Here is a 25,542-nt window from a genome sequence, read left to right on the forward strand (position 1 = left end):
AGGCCTGCATGAATAATGCTGCGATAAGCCACAAACAAAGTTTCAGTGGGGGAAGGGAGGGTTGGGGCTGCACGAGGCAGGAAGGCTGCAGAGTATTTTGGTGTTGCTGGGCCTTTCTGGAGCGCCAAAAGAATCTAAGCAGAGAAATAAAACCCACAAGCAACCCTTAACTCTCCTCTCCATCAGGCAGTTAACCTCTAGGAGCCATCCTGCTGTTACAAAAGTGGAAGATTCAAGTGGATGAGGAATTTCCACCCTTCTTGTTAGCAAAAGGGGTCAGTTTGGGTCTGTTTTCTTCAACGCCCGCTTGGCAAATAATCAGGGAGGGCTGGGAAGAACCACCCTGAATCTTAAAGGTCACGCTGGGGAAAAAGCCACTCACCTGTCCCGATGTAGAGGGTTCGATAGCACATATTGACTGCACCCCCCAAGCCCATCAGAGGATAGAACACAGCCCGGGCTTGCACTTCCTTTCTTTGCGCTGCAAGATAAAAGAGAAAGGACTTGAACAATCTTATCAGCTACACAGGCTGCTTGACGCCAGGCTCTCCAGAAAGCACTGATCCTAAGAGGGACACAGGCAGCTTTGGCCTAAAGGTTTCCCAACCCTCTAGGAATGCGTGTGGATTAAACATCTTTGTCACCAGGGAAAATTGTTCTTCCCAGTAACCCACACAAGCCACGCAATCGTGGAGTGAGCACAACGGAGCCGTGCTGGGAAGAACACAAGCTTCCTGCCACCAGCTTCTTTCTTAATCTCTCCCGGTTTGGGTAATCAAAGACCTGCCTCTTGCTGTAAAAGCAGCACTTTAAAAAAAAATAATAATTGGTGAACGTCACCAACTGAGCAGCTGAGATTCAGCTTCCAGTGAAGCTGCAGGAAAACCACATGGATTGAGCAGGGTCCAGGACTGAGCCTCCAGAGCTCCTGGCAGCAAAGTTCAAATCACACCTTCTCCCACGCCCCAGTGAACTGGGCAGAAAATCATCTTCTGTGGAAGAGAGATCACACTCCAGACCCCACAGGCCTGCCAGGATTTCGGCAGCTGCCTTTTGCAGATAAGCCCCTTACGCAGAGCCTCTTCTGATAGCACATCTGGGTGGTAGTTTTGCAGCAGGAGCGTGGTATCAAAGAACAGAACATGAGGATTACAAGAGATTGTTTGCAGAGTCACCTGTGTCAAGAACAGTGGGGTTGGACGTGCAGGGCTTAATACAGCAGAAACACGCAGCCTCCCATCTCTGTGCAGCTGCCCTGCAGAGTCCTTTCAGCTGTCCAGCTCTGCTGACTCAACAGGGCTCACTAGAGGTTTTAGATCTGATTTTTATTTCATCAGCAATGCTAAACAGTCAGCTGGATGCATCATCCTGCCCGGAAAGGGCCAGGGGTTAAGACAGCACCAAGCTGCCTTTTGGGAGGGAGGCTGCTGAAGGATTCCCAGGGCAGCACAGGAAAGCAGCTCCAAGCACAGCCTGGTGCAGGGCTCAAAAAGATTGACAAAGTGTTTAGTGAATGCTGCGATGCTACAGCAGGCAGGCACAGAGTTTCAGAAGGTGGTTACTGGTACTAGCAGGCTTTCCAAGATCTTATCTTGGGTATTTAGCCCCAAAACCCATAGCAGGCAACTGCTCCTGCACCAAGGCTGTCCGGTTAGTGCTTGAGGGCAGATTAATCCTGACTGCATGCAGAGGAACAGGAAGACATCATCCCCGTGCAGATTTAGGTGTTGGTAATCTTCATAACATAAATCAAGTGACCATAAACAAAGCCAATGCCAAACTCAGGCCCATGGAGATTGTTTTTATTGCTATAATTTGAAAAAAAAAATAATTACAGAGGGACCTGTAGGATTTTCTGGCCAGTGGGGAACCAGAGCAGGAAATGCAAGGAAAGAAGCCTGAGAGGTGGCACCAGGCAGATACCAAAAGAAGAGTGAGGATGTTCAACCAACAGGCAAGGGAATGCCAGAGAGCTACGGCTCAGCCCAAACCGACTGCTCTAGGGCTGCTCTTACCTTCGACGTGGTTTGCCACGGGAGACTGCTGATGGGCACTGACACCGCTTGCTAGAGACTGAGCTTTGGAAGGGAAAAGCTGATGTATTCTCTGCAAGGCCAGAAACTTGATCAGCTGCTCATCCAGCATATTTATCTCAATCTCTGTTAACAAACAAAAAGCAATTAGTCAAGTGATTCGCGGACAGGGTGCCATCTGAGCTGGATTTAACCGTCCCATTTTCCAGCGTGCCATTTGCTTCTCCAGCAAAGACTGCCAAACCCTGCAACACAAGAACGTTACGTACAGGCGGTCAGGCTTCATACCAACACCTCACGTGAGCAGCACGTGAGGAGAGCGTCAGCTCCGGCTAGAAAGCTGCAGTTCGGGCAGCAAGCACAAGTTCAGGGCAACGAGGTCTGATAAACTGAAAATCTGCTGTTTCAGCTCAGAAGCAACAGGTCTGCAGAGGTGGACGTTGCCCCTTTTGGCAGCGGGTTGGGTCCTTCATTTCCTAGCCAGAAAGGCTGGCTCTGTGCTGCAGAGGAAAGCAGTAACCACTCTGGGGCAGCTACACGCTCCTTCTTGAGTCACGCGCTGTCAGAGCAGGGTCAATTAACCAAAACAAGGTAATTCAGACAAGATTTTCAACCAGCTTTGAGGCAGATCTGCTGCTGATAGCTGCGGAGTGATCCCGTTCGCGAAGCCCCACGGAGATCTGCCTTCTGGGAGCAAAAGCAGGCTGCCCGACCTCTTCTCCACGTCAGCAGCAGGTCAAACAGCAGGCAGAAGAAGCAGAGCCACGAGGGCCCTTCCCGAGAGCAGAGAGGCAGCCTGGCCGAGGGGAGCAGTTGGGGCTCACTCAAGAAAAGAGGGTGACCACGCCAGAAAGGCTCTTGTTCAGAAGCAGGCACTGGCGACAGCCTGCCGTGCTGGGTAGCAATCTCCTCCTCCTCACGTCGCTCTGCTAAGACTCTGCATTTCTTGCCAAATGCAACAAAAGGAGAATAAAAAAAAATAAAAAAAAATCATGCCAGTCTAGGAGAAGACTGACAGAAGCAGAAATCAATCGGAAAATTAACGGAGCCAGTAAAGCCTCACGAGCCGAGTGACCGCTCGATGGCACGATGGGGAGCCGTGGGCTTCCTGCACGTTGGGAAGCCCTGCGGGGTGCAGGCAGCACCAGGGCACGGCAGGGCTGCAGGTTTCTGCACGCGGATCCCACCTGGAAAGCAGCCCGTGCAACAGCACCGTGATTGTTCCCCAGAAAAGCTTCAGGCAGGAACACTTCATTGGCCTCGCTGCCTTGGCAACGCTCCGAGCAGGGAAGCAGGGAAGCGTGTGGTATTTAAGGGAAGGCATTTCCAGCCCCTCCCTCACCTGACTGCAACCCTTTCATCTCAGAGCTTCTCCTGAAGCAGAGCCTGGGCGCTCGGGAAGCAAACAGGCAGGGCTAGCAGAAGACTGAGAACGAACTAAATACTCACCGCCGTCCACAAACGCTTTCAGGGAACTGCTGAGGTCCAGCATAGCTGCGGAGTTTGAAGTGAGTGATGAGGGCAGAGTTAAAGCGCTTCCTATGGATAAGGTGCTGGGACTGACCTTACCATCTACAGAGAAAGATGGTGCAGAGAAGATATGTCACTGTGACGTTCGCCAGACATGCACCCAGCCCCTCGGGCTGCTCGCAGCTTCCACGCTGCTCAGAATGATTAATTCTGCTCGGAGCCACGCTTTGAAAAAAGGCCCGAGTTACAGGCCGAGTGCTTTCGGCCCCTCGCAGAAGGATTAGCGTGTGCCTCGAACTCAGGATCAGCTCTCGGGCTCTGCACCTAAATATTTAAGGCTCTGCTCCCCCGTCTGAAGGAGCAGCGATGAGAGGCTGCAAGCGATGTCATGCTACAGAGGCCGGGAAGACGAGCACCGAGCCCCCAGCAGCTCCAAGAGCTGGCTAAACCTTTGCCAAGTGGCTGGGTCTAGGCCTGAACATGCAGAAAAAAAAGCACGTCTGCTGCATCCTTTTGATTTCTGGATGATTATCGGCTGCGGGGTGCAGTGTGCTGCCTGGTAGGAATGTGACAGTCGTTGGCAGGATTTATTATCCACCAAATACAATCCCACTGCCTCGGCAGTGACTGCGCAGCCCAAAGAGGCAAATGCCAGGAAGCAAAATCCCTTTAAGGCATGGTCGATACCAGTTCTTCTCAAGCTGGTCTGCTCAGAGCTACGGTAAGCCTGAAGCTTATGAAAAAAACGGTCACAAATCATTTGTATTTTTGTCAGTTTGCACCCGCTCTGCAGAGCACCATTTAAGATGTAAGCACACACGTGTGGTGTTAGATGTAGTCCATCTGAACACATTTACGCCTTTCCCAAGAGAAACTGCATCCAAATGATGGTTTAACGGGCATTTTGTGGAACTCAAACTTCACGCTAGGAGAAATTTAACATCTTAAGTAGCTGCAAAATGATGGAGGGCTTGGTTTGCGGTGCTTTCCAAGCCACAAGGAAGAGGCTTCCTACAGCACAGCCCCTTTTCTTTCCTCCTCCTAAAGGCCCCCCAGCCTTGCACGTCTAAGCAGGGCACCAACTAGCAGCCCTGGGGTAACTCGGTTTGTTTGGCAATAAGGAAGGAGACCAAGTGCTCTGGGGACTGCTTCCAAACACGAGATAAAACCCAGAAGCTGCCTGTAATAATTTTTTTTTGTAAAGAACAATAAAAGATGGTGCCTGCGCTGCCTGGATTGCTCCACCCAAGCCTGCCATTGAGCAAGGACTGCAGGAGAAGTGACAGCTCTGGCGCTTGCTTTCCAGCCACTGCTTCCAACCCAGCCTGCACAAGGGGCTAACAGCTTGAGGTTAGAGCTGCTGGGCCGAAGGGAGGAGGAGAAGGCTTCAAGTGAAAGCTTATTCCAGCAAAATTTACGAATTATGGGCTGTTACTCCCGCCCTCTCCTCCCAACATCTTTGACTTGATGGTTTTATACTGATGAATGGGTGCAGGCATCTCAGCAGTGAGATTTTGGGCCATAACCCGGGGCAGAAGCAGTACATCCAGCCCGCGACTGCCCTGTGTGAGCAGACTGGCAGGCACTGAGCACACCACAACGCCCCAAACCCACATTTCTCTAACATCGAGGCTGTGCAGCTGAAGATTTCTAATACCTCCGTACCAGAGGACGCAACCATCACCAGGACAGAGATGAGAGGTGCAGGAGAGCTGTTCTGGGAAAGGCCTGCCTCGCAACCAGCCAGTCCTTTAGAGCAGCCAGCTGTTGAGATGTTGAGAGCAGGATTTACACCCACTGCTGCTTTCCAGAACCAACTGGATCTATCACCCTGCTTCTCAGGGTGGAGTTCCCTGCATCCCATGGCTCCCATGAAGGGACCTAGGACACAGAAGACCTAAACTTCCCCCTGCTCTCTACAGAAAGCCGAATTCCCCATTAAGCAAGGGCGTGCTGCTAGAGCCTCGAGGTTAGCTGAACGCCTTCTCAGCCCTGGGGGCCAGGATCAGCCCTTGGGCCCTTACCTGAAGGTGGTGCTGGTGAACAGAATCTGTTTGTGGACCCGACAGCTGAGATCCCATCTCCTGCAGCCTGGGGAGGGGTGAGAGCCCTGGTGGCAGTCAGAGGGGAGCCCACGGATCGCAGGTCTGCTGTCAGCGGCGGTCCGATCTGCGTCTGCACATTCTTTCTTTGCAAAGTGCTGGTGGTGTCCAGGCTGGCACAGGAGCTCGATATGGAAGTAGGCATACTCGTGACCGGCACAGAACCCCTTTGTGCACAAGAAACGGGTCCCGCGACGTTCTCCGTTTTGACGACGGTTCCGATCGTGTGATTCAGCAGCCCACACGTCGCTGGGGGCGTGAGGGGCCTGGGCCACGTTTGCCGGTGCGACAAAACGGGGATTGTGTTACCCGACCCCATCAGCCTCTGGGAGTCAGTCAACTGTGCCGCAGGTTCGGACGAAACGCCGTAGAAATGAGGCCCGTTGACCTTCACGTCAGAGGCTGTGGGCCCGTTGGAAGTCCCGCAAGAAGCCCCCTTCTTGGATTTGTCTATACAGGAGCTGCAGTTGACCTCTTCCTGTGACAAAGTCTGCTGGGGTTGCGAGGAGCTCAAGGAATTCTGAGTGGTAATCCCTGAGGTGCAGGATGACATGGAATAGAGGGAAGGTGTGGGTGCCTTGTCAGCTGCCTGGTAAGGGTTGGCGAGTGCGCCGTCTGCCACGATAACAGGCTTAATATCAGCCTTCTCTGTTTGCTCAGAGTCCCAAAGCGAAGTCATCTGCTTAGCAGATAAATGTTTCAATATGCTGCACTGGAGCGCAACAACACTACAGAGCCACTGGGAGGAAGACAGAAAAAAGAAAAAGCACGTTAGTTCTACAAGCAGACGCTGCTCCAAGCCTCAGCCACCCCATCGTCCCCCACAGCCCGCAGAAATCCAGCTGCCCGACTGCTGCAGAGCGCTCAGCATCTGTTCTGGTGCTCATCTAGCACCAGGAGAAGTCTTTGCTCAGATGTACACGTGCATGTCCAAAATTAAGTGCTGTTTATCTCTGTGCTGGGGACAGTACAACGAGGAGCTGAGATTACAGGAGAGGGAAGGCAGCAGACACTCCCCTCACTTCACATTTAAAGCACTGCAAACTTTTCAGCTAGTTATGTACGTATTTTCCACTGACACGGGCTTCTTTCCAAAGAAAACTCTCTATCTTACTCTGTTTCACGCTGGAAAGAAATGCTGATCTACCTCACGTTACTGGGAGTCACCTGCAGGGGTGGAGAGCACCTTTTCTTCTACACCAGGTAGAAGACGACCAAAAAACTTCAATTTTTAAGCTTCACGGTGAACATGCCCATACCATATATAAGAACCCAGCCCGAGCTAACAGGAATCAGACCACGGCACCGATGGCAAAGCAACGTGCCTTCGCCTTGCTGAATCCAGCAAGAAATTTCATGCAAGACTTGAACACTCACTTGACCTTGATTTGAAAATCTAAGGCTATCGGCAATAAAAAGCAGCCCAGAAATGTGACGTTAACACACAAACGTGTCAGAGAGCAGCCTTACATAATCAAAGGGGAAAGTATTTCCCCTCAGCCAGGAAATAAAACTGACATCTAGACAGAAAGCCCTCAACTCCGCCGTTCAGACCAGGCGACTCTCTCACCACTTTCCTGAAGTGTCAAACGAGGAGCTTTACATTTCAGCTGCAAAGCCGAAATGAAGTTTTAATGGGCAAAAGTGTCAGAACCAAGACGAGCTATCACCTTCAGACGCACGATTTTGAGACCGGTTTCCTAGACAACTGCTCTGATCACGACTGAAATGGAAGAGGACCGTCGTACCGAAGCGACTACAGAGTCCAAGCATTTTGACTTCATTTACCTCCTGTTGTTCTGTCTGGCTGGCTAAGTGCTCAGTGTTCAAAAGGTGCTTCTGCAAGGGTTCCTCGGGGATCCCGTTACAGATCAGCTCGCCGTCTCTAATTGCTGCAGGCGCAAGTAACGGGGGCGGAAGCCGGTATTGGGACTTTATAGCATCAGGAACCTACATTGTGGAGAAAGAAGATGACACATGAGAACAATTACTCAAGAATGACTGGTTAAATGAAGTGCCTAACCAGCACTGTGCCTTGTGTTTGCTGCTTTCTGACCCAGAGGAACCCTGCAGACAATACATTAGAAGTTTCAAGTGCCGAGTACTTTAATTTAATGCAACTATGCTGAAATTAATAGGTTTCATTCCCTTAGGTCAGGCATGACTTCAGCGTAACGTGGTGGCTCCAGCATAAAAAAAAGTCACGCAAAGAAAAGGCGAGGTAAGAAGGGAAACGTTTAAAATACCTATATGGCATTTTTCAGGCATTCTGGCAGAAAATGCTTTTTGTGGTTTAACAGGGAACACGCAGCAGCCCAGATTCTGCCTCTAGTGCCACCTTCAATGGGTTTGTGTTGTACTTCTCGTGCCTGTGTCAGATTTACAGGCTTGCTTCTAAGAGCTGAGTGTTATGGTTGCTGGAAAACGAGCTTCTTAAATCCTACACGTAGTGAAAACTGCTCTGACTGCCGACTTCCAGACCTCTCACCACACGTTTATTCAGACCCCACCTTCTTCCTCCTGCCCCGACAAGGCGATCCCTATGGGGCGCGCCGGATTCCCTTCCAAACTAAAGCACGCGCGTGGGGAATTCTGCCAGTACCTACTTGTTGACACTCACCTTCAAACCCTTTCTCTTCACTGACTGAAGAACTCTGCGATTCGGAGGATGTTTCTTATGGATTCGGTTTAAGAAATCCACTTTGACAACATGCTGAGATATGGTATCCTGGAACCGGTCAAATACTCGGCACCGATTACTCAGGGTCAAGTTCTTCTGGTTCAGCTGGGTGATCAGATAATGCCACAGAAGTTAGGGATCTGCAGGTCACTAAGGCACCCTAAGACTCTCATAACGCCTCGTAGCACTGGCAGTACAGCATCAGCTCAGCTTTAGACTATTCGCTTCCTGCGGCACTAACCCTTTCTGTTAAAGGGCACATTGCTGGAGGTGAATACAAAAGCACTTAGAGGCCTCCGAAGTAGCATCAATGCTCTCAGAAGCAGTTTCTCTGGGCACAAGCCCTTTGTTCCAGCCCCCTGTTTCCTGAGTATTTAGTCTCAAGTACAATGCTCTTCCACAAATGAAAGCTCCCGCTTGGAATGAACGCTTTTTGGGTTAAGCATGCAAAGAATTACTTCCCCTATTTGTAGCACTGTGCTGCTTTGTATCACAGTTCTGGAAGCTCATCTAGATCTTAAGAAGTCCAGTCTGAAAACTAGACAAGCTGCCAGTGAGTCACAATCTGAGCTGTCAGCTTCAGTTACGGGAAGGAGTTCCCCCATCCTTATATTTTATTGCAGCGAGCAGCATCATATTCCTTTGGAGAGCGTGTTGCTTGCAGCAGGAGCTTTACAAGCGTTACAGGGAGCAATAAGAGCTCGGAAGCTGTTTTACATTTGTTGTACTTTGTCCTTTAATGGACCTGCCAGGTTCCACTCCAGCATCCGGTTACCATACTGCAATCATAGTCCTGCTTACCACCACGTGCTCTATGTGATTTGGGCACATCCATCTACCCAGAGGCATGGCAGTAAGAGGTGGCTCCAGACAATCCATGTGGAACAGGAGTGGGCAATAATCACACTGAATGAGAGGTGCCACTCTGCAACTCCTGCAAAGAGAGAGCCATATCTTATTTCCCATGCAGAAAGCAGAGCATTAACTGAACGTGCAGGCAGGCTTGGCTGGCCACTTCGGCTTATCTTTCCCCACCAACTCCCCTAACGCCGTGTTACAAATCTGAAGCCTAATTTTAGATGCAAGTAACTCGATCTATATGGACCTTCTGCAAGGCCCACTCAGGGCAAAAGGACCTGGCCATATACAAGGGTTCCTTGGTTCAACAGAAGTCCTTTGGCAGGAGGAGATCCCATTACTGGAAAGCTGCAAGAACCTGTCCGAGTCACGTAAGAGACTTCTCAAGTTGACCTTGTGCATTAGTTCTGAATGGCTTCATTTAGAGCAAAATCCAGAGATCCAAAGGAAATCTCAGATTGTCACAATTTTCCTCAGACCAATCTTGTTTGAAGCTGGGACATTTACTTCAATAAGCCTGAGATGTTCTCAGAACACACCTCGAACTCCAGAAAGCTACCACCCCCACTGCTCTGGGTTCTCTAAGCAGTCAACTCTATGACAAAGCCATCAGCCGTTCCCCACAAAAGCCCACCTGAGTCTCCAGCTTCATTCCAGAAACTCACCCTGACTGGGTTCCTGAAATAAAGTTTTTTGGTTCTGCTGACATTTTGAGCCAGGATTTATCGGTGCTTTTATTTCTGCAGTTATAAAAGAGCACAGCAGTATTTTATACTAGTTCTAAGATTTACTATTTCAGCACAATACTCCTGTTTGCCTTGGGCTTGTATCTCTCTGTAGATTTCTATTTCCTAAAGGTCACCTCCTCACATATCTCCTTCACAAACCATAAACAAACATCTCCGTTGTCTAAACAACCATCACTAGAAGTCTTCCTTGTAGAAAAACACTGAAGGCAATATAGCTCGCTCTTTTCAGGCTACACTTTAAAACCTTTACAGCCATGCAGGACTGCAGAAGCCACACCTATACTTGTCACTAAGCATTTGTTATTTAGCAAGGACAATTATTCCTCCATTTGTTTAGCAGATTGTAAAGCGAGAACTGACAGGGAATGGAAAAGGTAACAGATAGTTTGCTTTTTTCATCAAGAACTTTGTTCCTGTGAAGGGTGCAGCTACACCAACGGGCTTCCCTGGAAGAGTGAGCTTCCCTGGAAGAGTTACGTACCTGTTGCATGTGAAGCAGACTTTGACCGGCAAGGGAACCAAACCATTGTGGTCTAACTCGTGTTGTGCTTTCTTGACGTTCTTTCCTGTGGTTTCTTCCTTTCTCCTCCTCTTGCTAGTACCTGAAAGTAAATTTTAAAAGGCTTTGGGTTACCCACATAGCAGAGATTCGCTTCCTGGCTGATACACATAATCTTCTCAGGCAGAGGCAAACAGAAAAGGCAGGAAAGAACTGCTTAAGGAGCCCTTATCAACCACTAAATCTAGAGTCAAGTGACAGAAATGGGCTTTAAAGGCAGACATACTTTAAGCTTAAGGCACAGGATGTCACTGAAACAATTACGCTGTTACTCGACTAAGCTATTGTACCTAGAGTCAAAATCAAGTATTTGGACAACTGGAAACTTTTTCTTCAGATCAATGATCTAGACTAGGCCGAATACAGAAAACATCTATTTCAAGGAGGTGGAGCTCCCAGCAGCATTCCCACTGGGGAAGCCAAGAGGCCGCCTGCTGTTGTATGAGGACCAGGGGCACTTCTGCACTCTATTTTCACCAGACAGCATCACCAAAACCACAGCTACCAAGGAGCAAAGAGGGGAGAAAAGGCAATTTGGCAGCAGGATGCAACTGCAGACACCTTTACCAATGCTCACCTGGAAGTGCTGTGGTGCAGGTCAGTTCATTCGGCAACTGGAACTGCGTTGGGTTCCTTTCCATGGCAGCAGCAATAAGAAGCTCAAAGGGTCGCTTCAGCTGGGGCTGCCCACAGTCCATTTCTGCAATGGCAGAGTCATCATCCACGTCAATTATGTCCTCATCGACATCATTCTGCTCCGAGTTGGGGGTCTCGGTGCTGGCATTGGATGTGGGAGTGCCAGGCCGGCTCGCTCTCCTTTCCAAGATCCTGGCATGCGCATTAGCCCTGATGCTGCTGCTAGACCTGTCCAAGAGGTCTGCGTCACTGGTTGGGGAGGTGGTCCTTTTCCCAGATTTGTCCACCAATCCATTTACCTGCCCCAGCTCTTTCTTCTGTTCTCGCTTCTGCACGACATGAATAGGCAGGCTTATCATGGAGGCCACAGACAAAGCACATCAACCTTGACAAATAAGCAATCGAAGACAAACAGCATCTGAAAAGGCTTCAGCCACTTACTACGACTTCCCCCGTGAAGTCACCATAAAGCCTTGACCTAGCAAAACCAATTTGCTTGCAGCTAACACACAGATGACAAACCAGCTGAAGGGAACCAAGCACAGGGAGGAAAATTAGCATGTCTCTCCTTTCAGGACAGCCGTATTTGAGTCCACATCAGGACAATGTTTCACAGCTTCTAGTCCTAAACACTTGACAGATCAGACAACTCTGTTTACTTTGCTAGCCAACACTGAGAAACTCCATGGTAGACCACTCATTGTCGACACAGTCTATTAACCCTGGCAGTGCATCTGAACCCATTACAGAACAAGGAGCTTGAGAACACAAGCACAACGTAAAACCAGCACACTATCTCTTGACACCAGGACTCTTGAACAAGGTGGGCAGAGAGGACTGCAGCAGAGGAAAACAATACATGGCAATCACTGAGGGATCCATTTTTGCAAGAGAAGGGGGCAGCTGCATGGCCTGGTAGCGGCAGCTGAACTGCTCCAGTGCCAGCGTCACCAATCTACAAGATCACTATGAAATGGTCTGTAAAAGGAGAGAAGTGTTATCAGACAATTTTTAATAGAGAATTCTTTTCGTTGGTGTTGTGGTGTTTATTTGTTTTTAAATTTGTGACCCTCCTCTGTGCTGTTAGCAGATGACTGAACAGTACCCTGGAAACAGAACAAGGAAATAGCTTCGGGAACAAAAGACTGAGTACAGAGTTTTCTTCAAATCTGTTCTGGGTGTCACTTTAAGGGAACAGTTACTAGTTGGTTGGTACAGTTTCTAAATCCTCTGGTACGCAGTCTTACGTACTCACAGCAGTAAGATGTTTACATTGTGCAAGACAGCTTCCTGGAGAAAGAGTATCAAGGAAAATAAGACAAGCCACAATCTTGCCCAGTCATCTCCTCCCCATCCTGTTCAACAGCCCAGGAAATCACAACTCACTGTGATTTCACCCTCTGCTGATGTGCAACTGCTGTGAAGTCACACTCCTAAAAAACGCACATTAACCAGAATCACAGCCCTGATGCCAAAGCTACATTATCAGGCCACCTGTTTGACCTGAACACAGCTCACCTCCTCCAGCATGAGAGCCCTTCCCTCTGTGCCTCAGTTCTCCCTCCCTTCCAGAATGGGAGAAAAGGAAAGCAGGTTAAAAGGCACAGCTTGACACAAAAATAGCAGGCACTTCAGTTCTGTGGTTCTTAGTAGCAACATTAAAAAATACCAGGACAATCTCATCAAGACACTTCGGCTTTCTTGCAGCCTGTTCCTAACAAAGCCCCCTTTACGACCCTAACCACAAAGAGCAATTCTGGTGGTGTGTACGTTCACATTAAGGGGAGAGGAAATTTTAAAATAAAGGGTTCACATTTCAGATAGACAGTCGGAAGGGCAGGGAGCACGGTTGTTACAAGAGACTTTACCTTTCGGCGCACAGTGCAGCGGTGACACATCCACTCCCCTGGAGGCAGCATTTCCTCACTGAGCGGAGGGTTGCTAGAAGAGAAATAAAAAGCAAAGCTTTACTGTTATTTCTGGAACATCTCATTTACACGTAGCCCAAGTCAGGGCAGCTCTGTCACCAGTGACGTTAAGTCTTCCATGACACCCGTCTCATCTCCACGATGCAGCATGCTCCATGTTTTTAAGAGGACAGTCTTAGAATTGAACAGCAAAGATAAATGGACAATTCATTTGCGTGCCATAAGTATACCTTCCCCTGACGCTCAATCCACCTTAAATAACTTGATTACTTGATGTAACACTACAGAGATTACTGTGCAGCAAGCATTCATATAGTGAGGCATTTCTAGCCCTTGAATTTGCAGTGCGAATGCAACTGAACGAGCTGCCATGAAGCCTACCCACTGCTTCTCATGTACTCCATCCCTGGGCACACTAACTTCATGGTGGAAACCACCTCCTATCTTAAGGCAACCCAAATACTCTTAGAAGTGTCACCATGTACAGCTTGCCTTGGCTACGAAGCACAAGATGCATCCTACTCATATGGATTTGCACTTACTATAAAGGCTGTATCACATCAAAATGACATTCTCATTTTGATTCTAGAAATAAACCCAAGTAAATTAGATGAAGGAGCAAGGAAGACTATTTTGAGAAACGTTTTTTCCTCGGTGAAAGGCAGAGCAGCATATGTTAGACGATACGCTTCCCTTACAAATCCTACTACTAGCTCGAGTACTTTCCAACACCTCTTTATCATTAAGTTTTGTTATTTCAGCAAACTGCTGACTCTCGCAGGAAAAACATCCACGCTGTCAGATAAACAGCTAGTTACCACGCAGCACGGCTTCAAGATCTGCTTGAAAGAGTCCTGCCTATCGATGCTGGAGATAATTACACAGGAACTCCACAACGCAAGGCCTGTGCTGCGTGCTCAGCGGATGCAGCACCACCAGAAGGACGTGGAGGCTCCTTCACCCACGCCAGCATCACCTCGGCTATGGCAGGGTTACAAGATGACCGCTGCGGGGCCGCACCAGCGAGGAGCTCGCAAGGCCTTGCCCAGGAAGCCGTGTGGGCAGCCAGCCTGCTCCAGAAGACTTGTTCCTAGCAGACTGAAGTCACACAGGGTCCCAGGCCGGGCTCCCACGCTTGAGCTATAAAAACAAACGCGTTTCCTTTGTTCAGGCACAGCCCTGGCAAGCCTTGCCCCATGCGTGTGCTGTCGGTCCCACAAAGCCGCCTCAGGTGCCACAGCCAACAAGGGCCATGCTCAACCTTGAGACACACTTTGCCTGGGTGACCAAGCAAGAACAGAGCGAGAACCAAAGCGGTATGAGCCGCGGCGTTTCTGGTGTCAGGCCCCGGGGAATTCAGTAGAGCCAAGACATCTGGCAGCCATTTTGAGGAGCAGCGCAGGGTTTCGGAGGCCTCAGCGTTGCAGGCGGCTCCAGAAACGCCGCGCTCTGCCCGTGCACAGAGACGTACCTGCAGCTTCTGTTTCTCATTTCCTGAAGGGCCGGGATGAACAAGAGATCGGGCTCTAGATGACAGCACCAAAGCCTCAGCCACCGCCTGCTTTACACCAAGCCTCAGGTGTTTGGCTGAAGCGGCGACTCCCCCCTCCCCGGCCCACGCTAATCTCCTGCTGACAGAAGCGTGGAAAGGGGGTGGAAGGAGGGGAAAGGAATGAACGATCCCCATGTGCTCGCTGCCCTGTGAATCCAGGCTCGGCCCTGAAACAGCTCAGCTTTTACCCCTGCTGCCAGCAGGGTTTGTAGGTCCGCAGCCACAGTCAGCACACATCGCCCAGCCCACCTCCGCCTCCCCTCCCAGCACCCCGGGGAGGAAAAAAAAACAAAAAACCCACAGCCTTTGACTCGTGGAGGAAAAAACCCACAGCCTTTGACTTGTTCGCGGTGGATCTGAGCCCTCTGAAGCCGCCGCCGAGCGTGCCTCAACTCCTGGGAACACGTCTGCCCCATCCCAACGCACGCGCGGCCTGCCAGGCGTCCACGCGCTGCCAGGTGCCTGGGGGCATCTGTTTTACCTGCTTGCCTTCGTCTGACGTGCCTCACAATGAAACAATTAATACCGCCAGGAATCCTGAGAGGTGGCTGGAAGAGTCAGAACGGGCTCCGTGGTAAAGGCGTGTGGCGTTATGGTCGTGGGTTTTTTCATGTTTGAACTATCTGCTAGGGCAGCCCTGTGTACACAGTGCCCTTACGGGACGGCTCACCCAGGATTTACAGGAATGCTTCTTCCCAAAAGGCCTGGGAAGGAGGGGAAAAGATGAGCCTCAGAGCAGCAGCGAGGTTTTGGCTCTCAGACTAGCCTCCTGAGGTGTTTTTTTTTTTTTTTTGCTTGCTGTCAAGGCCTAACTGCTCCAGCAAGTGTATTAAAAGACTGATTCTGCTTCTCCTGGTTAATGAACTGTTCATCAAGGCAGCTCGCTGCACTAACAAAGACTGATGAATGCTGTTCCTGGACTGCTGGCCTCTTCGCACGGAAAGAGCATTTCCTGGGTCTTCACATAAAGCCAAGGAAGTGCTAAAGAATGCTATTTTAATTGACTAGTTATGACCGCATTCTTCAACCTTTTACTGTAAGCATAAGAGAAACTCATTTTTAAATCCGACCAAGGCGCTTGATCTTCATAACCAAGGTAAGAATTAGCACTTTGGCAGGAACACCACGGCCGCTTTCTCCCTATCTTTCATACGTTCATTAGCATGCAGATCTCCAGCCGCCAGTGTTTGCTGCCAACATGACCTGTAGCTGCACAGCACCAACTTTATCCTCACTTCCAGCACATCTCCTTTGAACCACACACCACTCCATTGTGCTGCTCTGCAAAATTTTGGCAAACATTCACTTCGGAAAGGTCCCCCCCTTTTGTCATCACAGGCAGGAGCGATGGCCGGGGCTATTTAACCTGCAGGGTTTGGTCTGACCTGAATCAAATGTGCTCAGACAAACACATTTCTGAATTTAAGACAGATCCGAAAAAAACGGAGTCTGACTTTTAAGGTTAATATCCACACAAACACCTGGAAGAACAACTCTGAAAATTACACATGTTCATCACTGCCTATTCAAAAGCCACTACACCAAATTGCTTTATTTATTTATTATTTATAATACTAGTCTAATAGCTTTTTTTTTTTTTTTTTTTGAAATAGCCAAGTAGCATCTCTTGAAATTCACCAGATTTATGTTTTCACAACTTGCTTTTGCAAACTTTTGGACTAGCTCCCATGGTCTCAGCATTATGCAGAGCCCCACTTAAATAAAATTTAAATAGCTATGATGAAATCAAAAATCTCCAAGAGTCATCTGTGTGTTCGGAGTTTTTAATCAAGCAAACAATAGCACGAAGCCACTCAGCTTTTCAATTTCACACTCTGGAGCTCTCATACATCAGCTGCCTGATGTTCGTCTAAATCCCATAATTACTCTTCACTTTGCTGACCTCAATAAATAAGTAAACACGCTCAAAGAACGGCACCTTTCTCAATGCAAGCCGGGCCACGGCTCTCAGAGGGAGCGTTACAGGCAGACCCGTGGTTATTTACACACGGCGTGCCTGGTGGCCATCTCACGTCAGAAGCATGTCGAGGCCGCGGAGCGCATGCCCCAGACCCACCAGGCTGCAGGCTGCTGCTCTCAGGCTGGGGTAAAGGTGTCAGGAAAACACCACGGTGTCTGGAGGAGCTTTCTGCAACGACTTGCCTTTGATTTTAGTTGTTTTCAGCAACTGGGCTTAATATTTTTGCTGTGCGGTGGAAACTAGTAACCCTGTGAAAAAAAATCTAGGTAAGATTTCTGAGTTTTGTGTCCTCAGAAAACTTCCCTTTACCTTAGCAAGGCTCAGTGACAGGCTCGTGATGAAGGACGCCGGTTACGGCTGCCAGTAAAGCAGAGGAAGAAGCGTTCGGCTCTTCTATCGGGCTCCTATTTATCCTGATGATGGATAGAGGTACAGCTGCTCTACCGGCTTCATAAAGAACAAGGCTCCCTGGCTTCCTACGGCAGGGCCTCAATGGCAGCCCGAGCTAAAACAAACCAGGAAACCAACCACGCTGCCCGCGCATTACAAGCGCCCCATTGAGAAACAGAGAAGGTTGCATCACTGACACATTCAGGCCTCTGGAGCGGTTTTGCTGAGCCCAAGTTACACGTTTCTGCTCACAGCTGCTCCCAAACCCTGCAGGAGGACACCTGGGATGCAGCGCTTGCAGCCCCAGCCGAACCCATAAAACCCCACAGAACGAGGCAGCAGCTGCAGCTTGGTGTAGGTTCCCTGCTGCAGCTCCCTTACTTTCCTACTGCGAGTCCTGGATCAAAGAGGAGTTTACTATTTTCCGTGAAGAAAGAAGTGAGGCTTCATTACCTTAAGATAATTACTGGGAATACTGTCAGCTTTCCATGCCGGCAGCGTCTAATCAGCAGAGGTCTACAAAAAGTTCTTCAAACTCCATCTGCTCCTTAAGAGGAACAAAGTCCTGACGCTCAGGAGCACAAGAAAATCCTCCTGATGAACACACGGATTTCTCAAGCACCGAAGCAGAGACCACCAGACTTCAGACAAGCTCAGCACAATTTCTGTTCCTCGCAGACCTCTGAGCGTGACCCCATCGTGTTACAACCAGCAGAGTTTTAGGAACTTTCTGATCTCGAATAGGCTCACATATTGTATACGTTATACCTGCTTAAGGCCAGCAGTGCAATTCACATGAACTGCAGAGCATCAGCTGCTGTACTTCTGTATCTGTGGTACAGATTCCCTTCCCCTAGGGGAATGAGTGGGAAAAAAGCTTAATGGCAGCCAGCCTACGTTTGTTTACATCGAGGTGAAAGTATTGAGCACGTATAGAAAAAGCAAGGAGAGCTGTGTACATCAGCAAGGAGAGCTGGGCATCACTGGACAGGTCCGTACACGATTATTTTGGCTGCCACTAAGCAAGGATGAGGACAGAAGTGACCATTTCACATGTCACAAATTATACTGTTATAGGGCCACACTGGGAGAAACGATGCATGCAAGGGAAGATGAAGGTACCCTAACAATCTGTCCACATGCCAGGACAAAAACAGAGCAAGACTTGAACCCTAAGAGCCTAGGGCATTAATACTGCCAGGGATGCAACGTCCCAAAGTGTCATTCGCTGCGTGCTTCTTGCATCCTTCCTTACACCACTCCTGCCAGCCTGATGCTGTGAAGAGCACCAAGTATCACCTCGTGGAAGCCTGCATTACCTGTCTTACTTCACCTCTCCTCCTCTTCATCACCAGTGCTCCTGCCCCTCCGTGTGCACATGGGCACCCCTTAGGCTCTCAGAAAATCAGTAAAGTTCTCTCCAACACAAAGATGTCCAACTTTTTTGTCTTGGGCCTGAAATCGGGAGCTTCCAACAGATTGGTTAGGCTGCATGAAAACTGTGACCGCCTGATGCCACGGGTTCCTTCTATTCATAGGAAGAACCTGGCCTAGAGAGCATTCCCCAGACAACCCATTAGTTATTATCCTCATTAACAGCTGAGGAAAAATAAAAAATAAAAGCACTTTTCCCCTTAATTTCAGGTGTTTGATTTCCATATATAAAAATAAGCACATATCTGTGCAAGTAGATATGAATGAAAATGTATGTATATTGTCACGTGTACCCTCTAAGTACTTTTTTTGGTTTTAATTTAGTTTGGTTGGTTTTGAGCTCTGATATTTGGGACATACTTGCTAGCAACTGTCTGGCTTTGTATTTATAACCAGAAATCAGAGAAGTCAAGAGGAAGACTTGTTGACTTTGGAAAATTTGGGTCATACCCTGAAATTCAGACGTTTTGCACATCCCATTTCTTTCCTGCACATCACTCCTTACGCCTGCACCGCAGACAATGGTAACAATAGCCCGAATTCAATGGCCAGATCCATCATTAAGTGTTCGGATCTTTATAGCACCATCTTCTTAACAGATTAGAAGTCATCTCCTCAAAGCTGGCTGACACATAGGGCAGCAACGGGGAGAAGAAAGAGGGCTGAGGAACAACACAGCTCTAGCGAGAATCGGTTCACCCGATCGTGTCTCTAAAGAACAATAAATGAAGAGACAGCTCTGGGGAAAAAAAAATTAAAAAAAAAAATCAAAACAGGTTGGAGAGGTTTCTGAAAGGTGAGCACATTCAGCCCTCGCGATACTGAATGTGTTCAAAGGAGACGGGGCTGAAAGGACGGAAGCAATAAGGTGGCAAAGGGAGACCAAACACAGGGAAAGCAGAACATCAGAAGAGGCTGAAACGCAGGCCCATAAAAGCAAGGATACGAATTTGCTGTCACACGGCCAAGTGCAGCACAATTCTGACACCGACACGGGGGCTAGGTTTTCCCGAGAACACCGGGGAGGAGAGGGAAATGAAGAGCAAGAAAAACAGCCCCCCAACCCCAACCAAAAGAAGAAAGCACAACCCAAAAAGCGACCTTACGCCGGGGTATAAATCCTTTTCTGCCTTTTCCCGATCACCTTCATATCCTGCTCCCGTTGCTATTCTAGACTGAGATCACCGGGAGGTTCACATGACGCCCTGCCCCAAGTCAGAGGCTGTACAGGCAGGTGTTTCACACCAATCACTGCCGCTTGCCAGAAATTCAGCATGGGGTTTTCAGCCTGCCAAATTGCATCCTCAGGCCACTGCTTTCTGTGGGGTTCAAAGGCAGTAATCTCCAGCTCCATCTAGTTTACTTCAAGTGACTCGTGCAGAGCAGACGTCAGCAGAAACGGGTTAGAGTTGGGTTCAGGCCCTCCATTTCCCCCAGCCAGCTCAGAGGCTTTTTGTACTCGAGATTTGATGCTGGAAGGACAATTTAGAGGGTTTTTCCTTCCTCTTTTCTGACTACGGGAAGCGTTTACTCCGTACCCTAAACGAAAACGTGATCGCATTACCACCAGTGCTTCATTAAAGAGAAGGTGCAGCACTGTTGTTACACAGCTTACAGACACCAGGCCCCGCAGCACTCCTGGGAGAAGCTGGGCAGACATCTAGCGTGCCGTGGAGCTGCAGGCAGTGTAAGGAAAAGCCGGCTCCGACCATCTGACTGCGTCGTAAAATCCCAAGTTTAGCCAGTAACTCGACGTGGCAAGCGGCTTTTTGCTTACACTCACTCCTTTCGGATCCAGCACTTCGTACTCCCAGAACAAAGCCATATTATGTTCTGAGATACGTTAGCATTTTCAGAACTCCGAGCTCACTTCCTGACTGGTTTAAAAAACAAAACAAAACAAAAAAAAAAAAAACAGGTAGCTGAGCCATTCTCACATGTGATTTATATTGCAACAGGCAGCGTTCCCTGAACGTTCAGGCTTTGCAACGCCTGCTTTCAGGAAGATACACACCTCTTTCCTGCTCTGCGAGGAGCTGCTTGCTTTCTTTGCAGCAGATTCCTGCCGCTTGCTGCTCACAGGGGCTCCAGAGCACAGGACAAGCTCAGGAGCCTCACAAACCACCGAGTCAGTCCAGAAAGAAAGACAGTTTAACACCCACTTGCACTACACACAGGGGTTTTTTTACACCACCACCACAACAGCAAGTGCAAACCAAGTCAAAAAGGTCACTTTCAGGGGGCAAAATGCATATCTGACCCTTTCTCTTCCTAAAAATACAAAGTTTGTGGTTAAAAATCGGTAGCTGACAACAGCACGGGAGCACTCCCACACACCAGCCCTACCAGAAGCACAGCAGGAGGTCAGACACGCTCCCCATTTGCTATCCCCACCTAAAGCAACTTCGGGAAATGGAGAGAGGGGAGGATAATCAGAGCATCACACCACTTGGTGCGCTCACACGGTGGTCCTTCTCCCATCCCCAGCTTGAAGATCTGCAGGCAGCTGCACGACCGAGCTTGCGTGCAACGAGCAGGCACCAGGCAGGCTGAATGAAGGTGAATATATTTACAAGATAGCGCTAAGATCTCCATAACAAACAGTCATTAGCAGATTAGTATTCTGAATCTAATCCAATTAAGAATTTCCTTTGCAAATGCCTGGAGGAGATGGAATTCCTCCGGGAAGACCTTTCCACGTTTTGAAACGCTCCCGTGAGTCATGCCTGCAGGTCCCACGTACCAGGAAAGACCAGCTCCGGAGCAGCTACCGAGGCCACTTCATCCGAGGGAACTTCGTCAGGATCAAAACTCAGCTCCAGGACAGCACCGAAGGAGTTCTCAGCTCCGCCAGTCCCAGTCACGGTGAAGCTGGCACCTCCCCAAGCAAAGGGATGAAACCGCCGAGAACTTTCCTTATTAACAGCCTCACGCCGTGCCCTTTTACAGGATCAGGCCGGATGTTTGCCACGGGGCTGGTCTGTACACGAGCTGCCTGCAGACAAAGCCTAAGCGAAGCCGTTAAACATCCCCTCGCTGATTTTCAGGATCCTCGGGGCTTGCAAGTCTCGCCCCTTCACGCTGATGGTGGCGATTCACAGCTTGATCCCAACGCCCGGCTCGGGCCAACTCGTGCCCACGCTGCAGAATCCGAACGAGCACGCACACGCTGCCGGGAGCTGGGATTTGCCAGCCCCCCAGATGAGATCAGTTCGTCCGCTTCTCCTTATCGGCGGTTTTCTGCTGCCCTCGGCTTAAGGTCACAAATTCAGGTTGACCTTATCTGGTTTTGCACCGAGAGATTTAGGCCGAAAATAAGGGGGGGAGAGAAAAGCTTTCATTGGTACGAGCGCTGCAGAGAACTGCCAGGACCGATCATGTTACCACATCTGCAGACACATGCGCAGTGACCCCGCGCTGGGAAACCAGGCCAGTGCGACTGCTTCCTTCTGGTTTGGGAGCTAGACCACGCTGGCCCCGACAGCACCAAAGTACCAGAAGGGGAGATGCAGGGCAAGAAAAGCTGCCTGCCTCTTTTTGCCCCTCACTTTCCCGTTCTAACAAACTCCATCAGTTAAGACTGAGAGAGCTAGAGCAACGTTTTGCACAGAACTGCACTCATACAGATGTTGGAGCAGGCTTTTGCCAGGCGTTTAATGTAAAAACCAAACCAGGAAACCTCAAAAGAAAAGCCTTCGCTGAGTTAAACTACACTTTTTGAAACTGTCGGAAGCGCCAACGCGTCCAAATTGCACCGACATTTATTTAATTCAGAGTCCGGGAGCTGTGCTCCTCCTCAGGTCACTCAGGGCTGAGATAAGCCTCTGGGCAGCTTCCCGGCCACCTTGCCTTTCCCGGCAGGGGCAGATGCTTTGGGTCCTTTCAAAGTTTCACCTGAAAGCCGGAGGTGGCCGCAGAGGCACCTTCAGGGCAGGATCAGCAGAGACAATAGCCAGGGTGATGCTCCCCTCCCCTCACCCCCTCCAAAGAATGGGGATTTATGCAAAAACGAAGGGAGACGGAATGCCGAGATAAGGCAGGGCGGTTTAGACCTGAATGAGGCACGGAAAGAGTTACTAATGTCCCTCCAGTTAAACCCAACTCCTTTTTCCATTCTATGCACCAAGCATTTAACCCATGCGACTCAGAGAACATCCCCAAGGCTCAGCTCTGGCTGCTCCTCTTTGCAGCTCCGTCACTCCAGTTCTTTGACAACAGCGCTCAGGAGGAGGCTGCCAAATCGGAGGGGAAACGGAGCCAAACGCTCCAAATATAAACACGGCGAGAGGCAAGTGCTGCAAGGAGTCCGATGGAGCTCGCGGGCCCCGCTCGGGATTCGGCGTGCTTGTCCCAGCAGGGCTGCGGGGAGATGCAGCCCGCGGAGATGAAGCCTGTGGGGGAGAAGCTGTTTTGCCAGGCAGCACCCCGACGCCGTGTGCTTACGGTTAAGGGGCAGTCGGTGGGATTTAGGCAGTTCGGGTGGCTCCGCCACGCTAGCAGCACAGCTCCCAAAGCCAGCAGCAGGCGGTTTTAAGAAGGACTCGGAACGGCGGCGCCCGGCGAGGTGAGCGATTTCCAAGAGGGCTCCTCCAAGCAGAAACTCGCAGCGAGGCTTGAAAGGGAACACAACACTGGGCTGCCTTAGCTCTCCCTCCCGCCGTCGCTCCCCTCCCCCAGCTCGCTCCCGAAACTTTTCCTCTCGCAGGGATCTCTCTAATCCTCCGCTGAGGCTGGAACAAATTCGCAGCACCAAGAACCGGCTTCGACACGAACTCTGCTTACCCACAGCTTAAGAAAACACAGGGAGTTGTAGCAACCACACAGCAGGAGGGGGATGTAAACGGGAAGGATAGCAGAAGTGCTGGGAAATAAAATTGTTTTTCAATCGCACGAAGGCAGGGCACACACACAGCGTTAGCACAGGACATCAGGACGAAACGCTTCGTGCGCCACAGCCCCAAGCCCAGGTCACAAAGAGCAGAGGATCAGGAGCTAGAAGCCGTGTGCTCTGCTTCCACCAAGTACCAAGGGGAGAAAAAAGCCTCTCTGGAAGTTTAAACCTGAAGACAGTCACCTGGCTGCGATATTAATCCAAGTGTGTCAAAATTAAGTATCTGGAAGGGATTGTACACTTCCCCAACCGAGGCAGGTTATCTGCGACCTCCCGCAGCGGCACCCGGAGGATCCTTACACCCAGCGAGGGATTTGAGTGATTCGGAGCTGGTGCTGTGAGAAGAGCCCAAACCCTCCCAGCAGCAGAGCCGGGGAGGCGCTTCCACCCACAGAAACTCAGCCACTTCCACGGCAGAGCTGGATATTTACCCTCAGAGACGCGCAGCGCCGCCAGCCGCGAGATTGTCAGCATTTTGGCCGAGCGTTTTCTGGTTTCTGTAGAAGACGAAGGGTTTGGGGGCTAAGGTGCTTGTTTTTATTTATGCCAATTCTTATTTCCAAGCAGCACTGAGCAGAACAACTGCAAAGAGCGCAAGGACCACGTGCGGCGCCTCACGTACCGACACAACCCCAGCACTGCATGGGAGCTGCATGATCCGTGCAGCTCCTTTTTCAAGGAGAGGCAAGCTTGGGAGCCACAAACTTCTTCCCTAAAGAACCAACGTGCAGCTGTGTACAACACGACACCGAGGAGCCTTCCCTACACAGAAACCATTCTGGTTTACGGGCCAGGCTTGTCTCCAGCCCACTGCATTAACCCGGGCCGATCACGCCTCGCCTTTCATTTTCCATCATCTCCTACACAGCACCGACCACAACCCCTTGGCCTACGAGGAGCTTTTTGTTTTCTATATTGATAATAAATGCAACCTGGTGCTAGAGCTGGCAATAAATATTTAAAGAACGGTTAAGCTGTTGACACAATTCAGCTACCATGCTACAGCAGCGTATTTAAAGTGCTGTTCCGATTACTTAAAACAAGCGTTGCATTACAGCTGCTGCTCTTTAAATAAAAAAAAAAGAAAAAGAAAAAGAAAGGAGGCAGAAAGGAAGCTGTAAGTGCAGCCTTTATGCCTAAGTTTATATCCAGAACGGAAGTTTACTTTAAGCAAGATGTAGGAGGTAAAGGGGAAGAAAACGTGGAAAGAAAAGCCCAGCATCCCTCTGACACAACCTGGCCTGCTCGGAGGACTCGGCAGGAAGGCAGGATGGGGCCCTCAGGAGCGGCACGCAGCAGGGTTTGGGCTTTTTCTGGTCATCTGAATGCTCACCACCCAGGAGATATCCCAAGGAAGGTGAGAAAAGCAGGAACGAACAATCCGAACTGCACCTTCTGATCCTGTCCTGAAGGGCAACTAGTTAGCCAAAGGGTTTTTGTGATTATAACACAAACCAACTCAACCCTGGTACAGCCAAAGCTCCCCAGCTGTCTGGCTTACACGGCCATTTCCCACCGACCAGCTGCAAGGAACTTGCCAGATTAAGTCACAAAATTTAGCCAGATTTAGCTCTGCACTGAACAGACTCGTTTACAGCCGAGGTTAACCAGGATTCAGAGCCAACCAAGCAACTTTGCAGCCTTCGTGACAGGTCTCCCATCTCAAAATCTAATATCTTAGCCTCAGCAAGAGAAAGCTCAGGATGTGCTCGAGAGTACCTGAAAGCAAACGCCGCGTTTTAACCAAATACACCCAAAATACGGAGGAAAAACCTTCAGTTAAAGCCCACCGAGACGGTGGGATGAAAAAAAACCTTGGTGCCATTCTAGCAAGCGCGGAGGATGTGCAGCACCAGCAGCAGCACTTCCCCGGGGCAGGAGGGATGATGTCATGGCTGCTACAGCATTGTCGGGTGAGCCTGGCCCTGCGCTGCTAACGGGACACTCCCTGCACGACCGCGGCCGCACGCTCAGCAATCGGTATCAGCAATCCCTTAATAAGTGCTCAGAGACCTGCAATTAGCATAGAAACACGGCATAGCCACCAAGAAAAAAAAAAAAAAAAAAAAAAAAAGAGACAGCTGGAACAGGGCAGCAAACAAAGCTCCAAAGCATGAAAGAGAGAAAGGAATGCGGTTAAAAAAAAATTCTCCCCTAAGGAAGAATCCTCCGTGCGCCCGAGCTCCAGCTGTTTGACTCGCCCCGCTCCCTCCTCCACCCCGTTTCCCCGCTCTGCCTGCGCTCGTTTCGCACCAGCCACCAGCCCCGTGGCAACTGTT

General features: G+C 49.8%; 1 protein-coding gene across 3 annotated transcripts in view; it reads right to left on the minus strand.

The window, feature by feature from the left end:
• Nucleotides 1-25,542, minus strand: part of PHF12 (PHD finger protein 12) — a 31,120-nt gene that overhangs the window by 3,362 nt on the left and 2,216 nt on the right. The window contains exons 1-11 of one of the 3 annotated variants that reach the window (XM_084493233.1): nucleotides 18,823-19,109; nucleotides 12,956-13,028; nucleotides 11,029-11,416; nucleotides 10,374-10,494; nucleotides 9,087-9,219; nucleotides 8,226-8,390; nucleotides 7,394-7,555; nucleotides 5,528-6,344; nucleotides 3,483-3,605; nucleotides 2,016-2,159; nucleotides 383-481 (exon numbers count right to left, since the gene is read on the minus strand). In XM_084493233.1, the coding sequence (XP_084349359.1) occupies nucleotides 383-481; nucleotides 2,016-2,159; nucleotides 3,483-3,605; nucleotides 5,528-6,344; nucleotides 7,394-7,555; nucleotides 8,226-8,390; nucleotides 9,087-9,219; nucleotides 10,374-10,494; nucleotides 11,029-11,416; nucleotides 12,956-13,006 (2,203 nt within the window). In that variant the 5' untranslated portion in view covers nucleotides 13,007-13,028; nucleotides 18,823-19,109. Of the gene's footprint in view, nucleotides 1-382; nucleotides 482-2,015; nucleotides 2,160-3,482; nucleotides 3,606-5,527; nucleotides 6,345-7,393; nucleotides 7,556-8,225; nucleotides 8,391-9,086; nucleotides 9,220-10,373; nucleotides 10,495-11,028; nucleotides 11,417-12,955; nucleotides 13,029-18,822; nucleotides 19,110-25,542 lie in introns of those variants that run through there. The other 2 variants (XM_084493231.1, XM_084493232.1) reach the window with 2 other exon arrangements.

Source organism: Aythya ferina, assembly GCF_964211825.1.
Source record: "Aythya ferina genome assembly, chromosome: 19".
NCBI classification, from domain to species: domain Eukaryota; kingdom Metazoa; phylum Chordata; class Aves; order Anseriformes; family Anatidae; genus Aythya; species Aythya ferina.